Raw genomic sequence first — 12,500 nt, 5'->3', positions numbered from 1 at the left:
ATATGTCATGTGACCAGAATGACAATAGATGTCATGTGACCAGTAGGACAATAGATGTCATGTGACCAGAAGGACAATAGATAGACGGCAGTAGTTGCATTGGCAATGCTAGTTGCAAAGCATTAACAATAACAACTTCTGTCCCCGATGTGCATGGAACTTGGTGTGGCGGCGTCTCATTGGCTGAAGGAAAACCCAAATGAATTAATAAAACGTTTATTTTTTTAACCAGGTCGCCATGGAGATGCTGCTGACGGGCGCGCCCCTCTCGGCCCATGATGCTTTGCTGCACGGTCTGATCAGCAGGGTGGTGCCGGGCGAGCGGCTGGAGGAGGAGACGCTGGCCATCGCCCGCCGGGTGTGTCGGGCCAGCCGGGCCGTGGTCGCCCTCGGAAAGGCCACGTTCCAGAGGTCAGAGGTCACAGATTATTATTATATTATTTTATTATTAGTATATTATTGTATTTATTTATAATGCTTAAGATTGGAAAACAAGACAAGATTCTCCATTTAAAAACAACCTAATAATCATTTAACCATCAGTAAATCCTCATTTATTACTAATCTTTTCCAAACAAAGTATAAAGATGATGGATAACATTGTAATATATCATAAAACTAATGTTTAAAAAATGCTGCACTTTCCATCTTTAGTCATAGAGAATTATTGGAGAACGTTAACGGTCATTAATTATGAAAACACACATTGTTGCTCCACTTGCAACCAGAGAAAGTTGCTCATGTTTTATTCCTCAGACGAGGAGAATCAGAACCAATCAGCTGCTGGATTTGAGCGAGGAATTAATGTATTCATTATATTATAATATGCTCAGAATTTTATAGATTACATTTATTGACAAAGTGAAGTTTTATTTACTTATTTCACATATTTGCCACTTTTTTTCTGGATTCTTCTCTAAAAGCCGAGGTTGTCAAAAACTTTTAGCTTCTGCTATCCTTCAGTAATAGTCAACTTCCTCGTAAGTGAAGAAAAACCAGGTAATAAAAGGAGTTTCTGACCGTTTCTTGACTCTTCCTTGACCGTCCAAAGACAAATGGCTCAAGGTCGAGACGCGGCGTACGCCACGGCCTCCAAGGTCATGGTGGACAACCTGGCGCTGAGAGACGGGCAGGAGGGGATCCGGGCCTTCATCGAGAAACGAGAGCCGGTGTGGAGCAACACGGCGGAAAAGGCCCACGACTGATGGACCGGTATTTTTTATATATATATATATATATATATATATATATATACACATACACACTACAACGATGGACGTTTTGAACTGTCAACTTCCTCTAAACACCATTTTGTGCCTCAAAAGCCGAGTTCCCTCGTATGAAGCTGCTCTCTGTATTTGTATAATTGTAAATGCAATGAATGAATGAATGAATGAATGAATAGGGTTATTGTGCACATCCAGGGTTGTGTTTACTACACAGACGATGTCAGGTTGGACCGGAAATATCAGATTATTTTATTAAATGTCAAAGGAGTAAGGAGACATCTTAAGGTGCATTTCACTAATAAACACCGTAAAACAGAAACTAAAGTTTAAAATGATAAATCCTCTTTTTAGGTTAAGTTTTGAATACATTTTGCTTTTATTGTTCTCAGTTTAAATGATTAAATATGGAAATAAGAATCTGAAGTTCTTTAATTCACGTGTCAGCTGTAGTTTCACTGAATGGCCAGAAGGTGGCGGCGTTGTGTTCATCTGAGAGGGAAGAGCTGTGCAACGCTGCAAATAGTAGAGCAACAGGATGTCACATGTTATTGTCCGTTTCTTTTTTATTTTCTGTCACCAGACAAATGTAATTAATGTTTTATATTAATATAAAATAATGGTTGTTTAGTGCGCCTAACGGTCTAAAACCAAAAGATATTTAATGTCCAGTAATGCGAAACGAAGCATTAGAGGAGCTGGAACCAGTAAATGTTTCACATATTACTTATATTAGATGATTATTATATCCTCAAATTATTGATTAAATTAATGATTATTTTGATTGGCTCGTTATTGGCATGGATTTGTACGTTATTAAGTATAAATTGCTGCATACTGAATTACAGGAATATTTACTAAATGAATCATTCATGATCCTGCATGAAAAGCATCTCTTAACAAATATATCCATTCATTTATTCCCTCATGTCCCCACTAGGGGGCAGAGTTTCATTAGCCAGAAAAATAAACCTTAAAGTCAAAGACGGAGCCATAGATTCACTTTCCTCCACCTCATTTTATTAAGCAAAGTATCAGAATGGCCTGCAATTAGTCGTTAACAAAAAACAGAGATAACTTAACGGAATGCAATGGAACTGAATAACTGATGTGTGTGTGTGTGTGTCTGCAGAATAATAAAAGGGAATGTGGTTGTGATTAAATGTTGAAATGACATGTAGTGTGTACATATATATGTGTGTGTCAGCAGCTGAACAGTAGTTATGACAGTGTTGAGAATAATAAAACATAATGAAGAAAAGCAAACTTATATTTTTGAAACTAGTTCACGTCCGTCTCTGGCTGCACGTGCTCAAGATGTGAAACTAAAATACAGCAATTAAAAACAAACATGTTAACTATTGTTACAAAGCAAATCAGATGGCTTAAAGCCCCCGAACCAAAAATAAATAAATATATATATAAAATATATTTATATATAAATAATATATATATATCATATATATTTATACATAAATAATATATATATATATAATATTTATATATATATATAAAATATATTTATATATAAATAATATATATAAACATAACATGTTTATATATAAATAATATATATATAATATATATTTATATATAATATATATAAATTATATATATTTACATAATATATATATTTATATAAATATATGTATATTATTAGCCCTCACAAATTAGCTCTATGCCTTTAGTCTCTAATCAGGGTTTGAATTTAACAAAAACTGGCCTCAAATGTGTGTAAATGTCCAACGTATGTTACTTTGCGTACGTAAGAGATGAATTGCACGTCAGTTAATCAGGAAGGAGTAAAATCCCCGAAACTGGAAAGTGAAGTTTAAAAAATAAACTCTGCTCTTTCTACAGTGATGGCGCTGCACCTGCTCACTATTTCTATCATTGGACATAAAGTATTACTTCTTCTCTCTGAAAAATAACATTCACAAGCATTAAGAGTAAACCGATCTATCTGGAAGTAACATATAAAAAAAATAAAAGACGTAAAATAACGTACGAGTTTTTGCCTTTTTCAGGAGAATGTTCCCCTCAGCTACTGATAACAACTCAGCATATTAAGACAAGGAATCCACTGTACACATCAGACTCTAAAAGATATATATATATGCTGTCGCCTCTCGTTAATGATTTTACATCCAAAAATAAAATAAAATCTTCAGTCAGTTTTTAAAGCGATCGGTAAAAACCTGGGAGGCTGGTGCGTCGGTACTTCACACATAAAGAACAAACCCGGCTCCTAACGAAGCTCGGACTACTGCTCATCTTTACCAGTGTCAGTGACTACGCCTTTTTAATATTTTTTTACAGTGTCTTGCCGTTTCTCTATCGTCCAATCACAGCAGCATGGACTCCTGCATGGCGAACGCCTCCTGTGCGTGCCTGTAGTGCGGTCCTCCGAACAGCTGGGGGAGCTGTTGCCTCGTGACGGGCTGCTGCTGCTTCTCGAACTGAGTCCTGTAGTGGAGTGCGGCGTCGGGGTTCGGGGGGAAAGCGAACTCCTTAACGGGGGACATCTGGGCTCGCTGGAAGCTGGGCGAGCGCGGGACCCCGTCCGGGGATCGGAGGGGCGGCGGGTCCTCCGGCGCCCACGGGGGCCCGCCTTCCGGCAGGTAGTGCGGGACCGCCTCGCCCCGCTGATGCCCCTCAGACCTGTAGACCTGCGCGGTGGAGGTGAGCTGTTGCAGGTAGATCGGGGTGGAGCTGCCCTGGGTGTCCAGATCCGGGGGAAGCCTGGCGTTTCGGTTGGAGTTTGGTGGGTGCGGGTGCGGGTGCGGCTGCCGGCGGTATGTCGTATAGGAGTTGTTCATGAGCGCCTTCTCCGGGGAGTCTCTGTTGCTCGGGCGCTGGGTGGTGGCGTACGCCCGCTCCCCGTACGCCACACTGGAGGGCGGGGTGAAGCGAGCGGGCGGGGCGTAGAGCCTTTCCTCCCCTCGGTGGTCCAGGCTCACGCTGTACGCGGGGTGCAGGATGGGGACCTCGGTGGTGGTTCTGGCCGGGGAGTGCTGCTTGGGCGGGGTGCTGTACTGGCTCTGGCCGCCAGGGTAGCTCGCGTGGACCCCGCCTGGACTGTTGTGGGCAAACGCAGGAGGAAGAGGGTGTTTGGCCCCCCCGGGGCCCCGACGCGATGGAGGCGGCGCTCCCGGCCAGACTGGGGCTTCCCTGATGGAGGGACGACGCCGTGCTGAAGGGCGTCTCGCTGCGAGGGGTCTTCATTCTGGACGGAGGTCTGTCGAGCTCCAGGATCTCAAACTCCGGCTCCGGCAGCCCGGGTACGTTGTCGTACTGGGAGGCGTTGGATCCGCGGTTGGCGTCCGGGGTGAAGCCCTTGGAGCGCGGCCGGCGGTGGAGCGGCGCGCCGTCTTCCGGACTGGAAGGGGCCGGCGACGCCCCTCGGGCCGCCGCCTTGACCGCCTCCAGCTTCGTCTCGGAGGGTTTGAACCATCGGGGAGTGATCTCTTTGCGGGAGCTGGAGGCCGCGTTGGAGTTCTGGTTGGCGTGGCCCTGACGCCTCCCTCTGTCCGCTGTGATGGGCTGGGGTGTCGGGGTGAGGCCCGAGGGCGGCGTTACCCCCCTCTCGGGTGTGGTGGGGGTGGACTGCTTCCTCTGCTCGTTGGGGATCTCCCCGGATCCCCTGGAGCGCACGTCCCTCTTGTCGCCCTTGTGGTGGCGGATCGATTTCTCCAGCGAGTCCCGGCGCGACCGGCTGGGTGGGCGACTCTCCCGCTGGCGCTCCGGCACGGGACTCGGGCCCCCGGTAGGCTCCGCCGGCACGCCGTGGCTTTGACCGTTGGCCAAGCGGTTCACCGCCGCCGGCTCAGGGGGGAGCTGCCCCAGAGGCTTCTTGGGAAACTCCTCCTCTTTACCTGCAAGATGGGAAAACAGTGGAAACGCATTAGAGGGCCAATCGGGAAGCGGAACCGAACGGTGATGGTTTGACACACTTGCGTGGCGCTGATTCACATCAGATGAGGAAGTCACGACAGGGACATGGATTCATGCAACACCACTGCCATAGAGAGGTAAAACAAATAAAGGAGAATTTCACAGGCAAAGAGCAAAAGACAGGGGGGGGAAAAACCATCAGGAATAATGTTTGATATTAATTCTGCGCCCGCTGGAGGGGGCTCAATTAGGAAGTGACATTCAATCGAGTGGTCCTTGAAATGATGAGTTTGTCTCCATTTCGTTGAACTGTACTGAGCTGCAGCAGTAGTCCCGGACATTAAAGGTCATCCAGAAGTAGTTCTTGATTAATGAACCACGTTAAATGTACTGAGACCGATCAGAACAAGCATTTAAAGCAACATTTCTTCACTTAGACTACTAGACAGCTTGGACCAAGTACATGTTAGAAGTTCAAGACAGTGATACTAATATACTCTACGTCAAAAAGAAATGAAAAGGTACAGTCGACAGGAACATATGCAGAGTGCAGACTCGGTGATGGTGGGCGTTGTTGGGGGACTGTGAAGGGAAAGCGTGATCAGAAGAGTCGGACCAGGAGGGATCCAGGGAGGGAACCGATTCGACGTGAATTCACCAACTTAAGTGTCCGTCCCTTGGCGAGTTTATCCACCGACCTTTTGACCTTTTCCCTCTCGTGCACGGGGGTTACATTAACGGGGGAATCTGACGTAAACTACCTCATTATAACTGGATCAGTTAATGAGAAAAAGGTTATTATTTTGTTGGCCAAAATTATGGCTGCAGGACAGCTATAGTACGGCTATAGTACGGCTGCAAGACGATTTATTAAAAAGAAAAATAGGAACACACTTTAGTTTTTTAGAAAACAAACCAATTCATGATATAAAGTAGTTATTTATGTTCCCCATTATCGTAAACTTAACTATATGAGCATTGTTTGAGCCTGACAGGTTTTTATTTTGTCCTCCATGTTCCTTATTTATTTATTCTGTGTTCGCTGCGAGCAGGTTATTGTTTTTTATTTCACACAGCTGGAAAGAGGAAGTAGTTTCAGTGTGTCTAACCTTGCCTTCAGGAGTTACACCATATTAGTATAAATGATGCTGGGAAATAAAATGTGGATTTTAAGGCTCATAAAAGATGCAGTTATTCCTTTTGTGTAAGAGTCTTTCGGGGGAGGTGTTTTGAACAAGTAAGGTTGGTTATCTTTTATTTTGAAGGAACAAATGTATTATATTGACTAATACTAAATGTGAGAGCAAATCATCATCCCTCAAACTCTTTGCAGAGGTTGGTGACAGAAAATAACTGAATCCAGAACCCGCCGCTCGCGATCAAAGGTCCGTCCAGCGGCTGTTTGTTCAGACTGAATTACACAGCGGCGGTGATGTGGTCGAGACACCAAGAGGACCGTCGCCTCAAACTGAAGCTGATGTGAAGTTTTTAGAACCATAAAAAAAAAAAAAAAAACGCCATCGTCTCTTACAGCTCAGCCAATCCAGAGCACAAAAACAATTCAGATTGCGCTGCAACGCCAGCAGATGGTTGTTCAAGCAGGAGTTAAACAAAAGCCCCCAGTGTTGGAAAAGTGGCTCATTATCTTGTCAGCGGGCAGGAAAAGCGAACAGACAGCTACTGTGACGGCTGTGTGGGCTCTGGTTCCTCCTTCACAGTATTTAAGTAACAAAAAGAGTAGTAAATTAAGTAAGTTAACCCGTCTTTACAAATATAAGTCTGCACTTTAAACGGGTAGTGGGGTTGATTGATGTACTTCTCCGGGGTCGGTGTATTTACCTGCAGTAGTTTATATTTATAGCCCTCGCTCACTGAGAACTGAAGCTGTTATCTGCGCTCTCTCCAAATTCACAAGACTCCATTTGACAAAAAGCAGCAGTTTATACCTCCCGGTACACGGAGGTTTAACATCACGGTACACGGAAGTTTAACCTCACGGTACACGGAAGTGTAACCTCCCGGTACACGGAAGTTTAACCTCCCGGTACACGGAAGTTTAATCTCACGATACACGGAAGTTTAACCTCCCGGTACACGGAAGTTTAACCTCCCGGTACACGAAAGTTTAACCTCCCGGTACACGGAAGTTTAACCTCACAATACACGGAAGTTTAATCTCACGGTACACGGAAGTCGCTGCTTTACGGCGGCCTCCAGTCGGTCAGTTTGTTGGTGAATCGGGAGAACGAATAGTAAAGTCATAGAAAATATTCTAAATATCGCGTACTCTTAAAGTGATATTTATTCTTTTAGACTGTCATCTATGGAGAAGTGCGAACCTCATGCAACCACACTTTAAAAAAAGCGAACTATCCCTTTAAAGAGAAACCGCTTTTCTTTCTTTATAATAATAAGCTACAGGTTTGATAAGTAAATGCAGATGTTGATGTTGGCCTACAAAATACTGTAACACAAAGATAACTTCCCAGTAGCGTGCAGTGCCTTCAGTTGGCCACCAGATGGCACAAGATGTCGTCTGAAAAAGCTGAAACTTTTTACAACCACTTTGGAATTAAAACATGAAAGAGTAAAGGAAAAATGAATAAAAAAGAGCTGAAGGTACAAAGACAATAAGAGAGCCAGCCACTGCAGGACTGAAGCAATGCATCTGAACTTAGTTAGAAATATTAAGTGGGGGGGATAAAAGACTAGTTTGTGAAGAAATAAAAAATAAAAATAAACCCGAGTGCTGTTGGACAGACAGGCGACAGACAGGACGGACGGACTGACTGAGGGACAGATGGGACAGAGACATGGAGAGGAAGACCAGTCAGGAAAGCCCACCGGTTACTGTCGTAGGAGGGAATGTGGCCCGCACTCACGGCCACACTCTTGTTGTTGTTGGCTAACACCGTTTGAAAGAAGAAGGGAGAGAAGGAAGATTAATGAGGAGACAGAGCAAGATTAGAAACAGTGTGATTAGAGCTAATATTTATAAAGGACGGCTGCATGGCGGCTGCATGGCGGCTGCAGGACGGCTGCATGGCGGCTGCAGGACGGCTGCATGGCGGCTGCATGGCAGCTGCAAGACGGCTGCAGGACGGCTGCATGGCGGCTGCAGGACGGCTGCAGGACGGCTGCAGGGCGGCTGCATGGCGGCTGCAGGAAGCCACAAGCGTTGCCGCGTTTGTTTCTCTGTCAAGTAAACACTCAGATTTCCTTTTGTAGGTATTTGTACCTACAAAAACCTGTTGTTTTTTTTTCCATTTTTTTCTCGAAAAGCACTATATACAATGAAAGTGTTATAATTTTTTATTTCAACATATTTGATAAAGAAAACAAAAAACATTCTCAAATATTTTAGGATTATTTCTACTATTTTATTTAATTAAAGTAGTGAAAAATGCCCGTCACAATGCTAAAAGGTGACTTTAAATGGCTAAAAGCCCCACCATAATATTTGGTTTACAATTTATAATACTGAAAAATCTGTAAATATTTTTATTTTTTTATGAATTATAGTGTTAAATCATCTATTTAATTTTTGTTCTAATTCTCTGACTAATTAGCGATGCTTAAAGGCTAATAACAATCTATTATAACTTGCAAAATCTACTACTAATGATAACAAAATGCAAAAACCTATGCATATTTGTGTATTTGTTCGGGTAAAGGGCTTTTAGCCAGTTCTGCATAAAATATGAATACTACTAGTGACGGTGTTTAAGAACAAAGCCGTATCTTGGTTTTAAAGGTTTTTAAAGTGGGTTCGGTTCAGCTGAGCCCCAAAATAAGTCCCGTTGGCGTCGCAGCCGGTTCGGTTCTGTCCGTGGTTACCTGGTGCGGGCAGCTCCATCTTGACCCTGCGGAGCTCCGTCATGGACGCCTGCAGGTGATCGACCACGAGGTCGTCCTCCAAGAAGAAATTTTTGGACAAAGTCACCTGCAGGAACTCCACCAGCTCCTCCATGGACAGCTTCATCAGGTGCTCTGTCGATCAAACGCACACAGGTAAGACCTCCTGAGAGCCGGAGTCAGGGTTCATATACATGTTGACCAATGGATTTCAATGACTTAACTAAATTTCCATGACTTTTGACCAAATCTTCGTGACTTTTAACCAAATTTCCATGACAAACATTTAGTGAAATCTCAGTGTAAACAGTAAAAAGTGAGTAAATGTAGTATTTAAACTAACAATGAGAATACAAAGCATACAGTAAACCTTAAATGACTCAAATGATGAGACAATAGTTTGATTAAAAGAATAAACATTTATATAGATGCCTGTATGTATGCCTGCTTATATTTTCAGCGTCTTTCTTTTAAAAGCATATTCATTATTTCAAACTCAGCGTAAATGAACGACATGAACACATGAATATAACACATTGACATGACTTTTACTAAACTCACTCTTGTGCAGCTTGAGGATGGTGTAGGACATGGTGGGCAGAACGCGCTCGCCCTCAAAGATGTAGATGTCCCAGATCCTCAAGGTCAGCGTGAAGGGCGTCTGCAAGGAGACGGAACAAAAGGTCAGAACATCTCTTTTCGCAGAAAGGAGGACGGTTACATCTATATTTAATATTTTATTGTCATGAATCTGGTCCGTCTTTCGATCTCCTTCTCTGAGAGTAAATCTTTAAGAAAAAATTGCTCACAAATGTTTAAAATTATATAAAGAAATTATAACAGCCGGTACCAAATTTCTACTAAACTTACCCGAAACAGACATAAACAGTGTATTTATTGAACACTTGTTAGCAGAATAATACATTGATGGTTTTGGTCTTTTCATTGGATTTGATGACAATAAAAATACAAAATATCACAACAATTATAGTTTAAAAGTCTGACTTTAGTGCAGATCTCAAGTCGTTTTTTCTTCTCGATTTCAAATGAAAAATATGCTTTTTTAAATTCTTACTCCAGCACATTAATCAGTTAACATTAAACATGTCCGGCAAAGAAAAGTTTAATTTCCATATTCATGTACTCACTCTGTCCAGGAAGCACTGGAAGAACCACTTCATGGTGTAGAGACTGGTCAACACCTCCTGGCTGTCCTGCAGCGCACAAACACAACGTCTGTTAGTGCATTGAGCACAAGATCACGCAACAATAATAATATGTATATATAAATATATATATTTATATTTATATTAAGTTTCCCTTTAAATGAGTGAACCATATACGTCTTTATCGTCTTCTGCACGTCCAGTTTTTTCAAGTCGAGAACATGTTGTTGATAAACCTCCACTCTTGAAGGTCAGGTGTGTTCAGTAAAAACACATTTGGAGGGGCGCGTTTGTTTTCCTCACCAGGTGCTTTTTCAGTTTGGGCATCATCTTGCGGAGGATGCGGTCGTGATGCTCCTGGAAGCGCATCAGCTTCGGGAAGCCGGGGACGAAAAACCCTGAAGGAGGCGACGCGAGAAGAGACGATTAGTCGAGCAATATTACATTTATTTATCTATTTCTGCTCTCAATAACCACGATGCAGATGTTAGTGCACGTCCAGTTTAAAATGCCTTCAGACAGGCGTCTTGTTCAGCGGAGCAGCCCTATAGGCGCCCCCTGGGGGGACGTAAAGGCACTGCAGGTACGTGAGATTAAAAACATTTTTTTTTACATTTGCATCAATTAAAAAATTAAACAGACTCATCCATCTGCACTACTGTTGTCTTTAATTGTCTATTGTGTCTTTTTTATATGTATCTTGTTTATTGGATATTGTGTGTAAGAGCAACGTATAACCGGAGACAAATTCCAATAAAGGCCAATAAAGCTGATTCTGATTCGGAAATCCTTTAAAAATAGATATTTAATAAATATTCAATAAAATACAAGTGTCAGTTCATAAACTGAATTTGATATATTTTATATTAAATCAGACACTGAGTATGGGAGCCCATTTCTGCCCAAAATAATCTAAAAAATAAGTAAAAAAGTCTAAATTATGAGATGGAAAGTCTTGCATCTCATAATTTCTACTTTATTATTTCATAATTATGACTTTATTTCATTTTTTGGGGGGTTCCGGAAACGGGCTTCCATACTGATGGCACGGCGTTGTGCAAAAAGGCTTTTACGGGCTACTTGGCCAAAAGCGATTTGACAGGCGGGTGCGTCACGGGAAAAGGAGGAGAACCAGACGGGTGAGGCGTCGCGGCGTCGGCGTGTTTTCACCGTGCATGGAGTGCTTCTGCCCCGACAGCAGCTTGACCAGAGCCCAGAAGGCGTCCTCCTCGTTCATGTAGATGAGCAGCAGAGCTGTGATCTGACTCATGCCCTGGCAGTAGCCCACCTCCTGCAGACACACACAGACACACACAGACACAGACACACACACACACAGACACAGACACACACACACACCCGTTCACAGGTGAGTTGATTCACCTGCCACCGATTTTCTTTTCTCATGTGTGCGTTCAGTCACCCTGAAACCTTTGCTGACAGTCTTTAAAAGCACAGCGACCTGTGTGTGTGTGTGTGTGTGTGTGTGTGTGTGTGTGTGTGTGTGACTCACCGTGTTGTACATGGAGTAGGCTGTGAGGACATGGAAGAGAGCCTGCTGCCTAAGAAACACACAAACACACCACAGTAAGAGTTGAGAGCCACGATCGGCCAAAGCCTGATATATAATTCTTATTTTTTCACCTTTTTTCAGCATGATGTGGTTTTATTTTGATATATAATATTATTTTTTCTCTCCACATTTCGTCACACTATACGCACTCTGACTTTTCCACATTTTTTATACGCATTTACAAGGACTTTTGAGATGTTTTTCCAACATACTATCACTTTTTTTAAATGTTTCAATGACTTTTTTCAAAATTGTACAGTATGAATTTTTCCACAACAAACATACTTTTTCCTACAAACTAAGACTTTAAAAAATAAATTAGAAATGAACTTTATTTCCATATTCTATAGTTTTTTTCAACATGCTTCAACAGATATACTGACTTAAAAAAAAGGAGAAATACAACAGTATCACATTTTATGATTTTTTTAGACATATACTAAAAGCCTTTTTCCAATTTTTTTTTACATTACTTTATATTATTTTGACCAAATATACTATTTAACTCTTTGAAATTTCTTAGACATACAGATTTCTTGTTTTTGACACACCATACTATGCATTGCTTTCTTTTGCGACATTCTATAGCATGACCTTTTCATGTTTCAATCATTTTTTTAAAACACTATAATATTACTTTTTGCACGATTACTTTTTGCTGTTTTTTTCCGACACATTATACTGTAAATAGCTGACATTAATTGAGCTTTTCAAACGCGGGGCACAGCACGTGGCTCTCGTTATCGCAGCGTAGCGGCGCGTACTTGACGTCGTAGCGGGTCATGA

General features: G+C 42.4%; 2 protein-coding genes across 2 annotated transcripts in view; one reads left to right on the top strand and one right to left on the bottom strand.

The window, feature by feature from the left end:
• echdc3 (enoyl CoA hydratase domain containing 3) overlaps positions 1 to 1,205 on the top strand; it is a gene marked incomplete at both ends in the record, with an annotated part of 4,979 nt that extends 3,774 nt beyond the window's left edge. Inside the window, 2 exons of the mRNA XM_079236322.1 lie at positions 233 to 411; positions 1,052 to 1,205. Coding sequence (XP_079092448.1) covers positions 233 to 411; positions 1,052 to 1,205 — 333 coding nt within the window. The remainder of the gene's footprint in view (positions 1 to 232; positions 412 to 1,051) is intronic.
• Positions 1,206 to 2,890: 1,685 nt separating this feature from the next.
• usp6nl (USP6 N-terminal like) overlaps positions 2,891 to 12,500 on the bottom strand; it is a gene marked incomplete at its 5' end in the record, with an annotated part of 34,717 nt that continues 25,107 nt past the window's right edge. The window contains 9 exon segments of the mRNA XM_079235974.1: positions 2,891 to 4,346; positions 4,348 to 5,101; positions 8,958 to 9,110; positions 9,537 to 9,636; positions 10,124 to 10,189; positions 10,445 to 10,539; positions 11,312 to 11,432; positions 11,655 to 11,703; positions 12,479 to 12,500. The exon segment at positions 12,479 to 12,500 is cut by the window's right edge and continues 88 nt beyond it. Coding sequence (XP_079092100.1) covers positions 3,572 to 4,346; positions 4,348 to 5,101; positions 8,958 to 9,110; positions 9,537 to 9,636; positions 10,124 to 10,189; positions 10,445 to 10,539; positions 11,312 to 11,432; positions 11,655 to 11,703; positions 12,479 to 12,500 — 2,135 coding nt within the window. The 3' untranslated portion in view covers positions 2,891 to 3,571.

This window comes from Taurulus bubalis, assembly GCF_910589615.1.
Source record: "Taurulus bubalis genome assembly, chromosome: 20".
Taxonomy (NCBI): domain Eukaryota; kingdom Metazoa; phylum Chordata; class Actinopteri; order Perciformes; family Cottidae; genus Taurulus; species Taurulus bubalis.
This window is presented reverse-complemented; position numbering and strand designations above follow the sequence as displayed.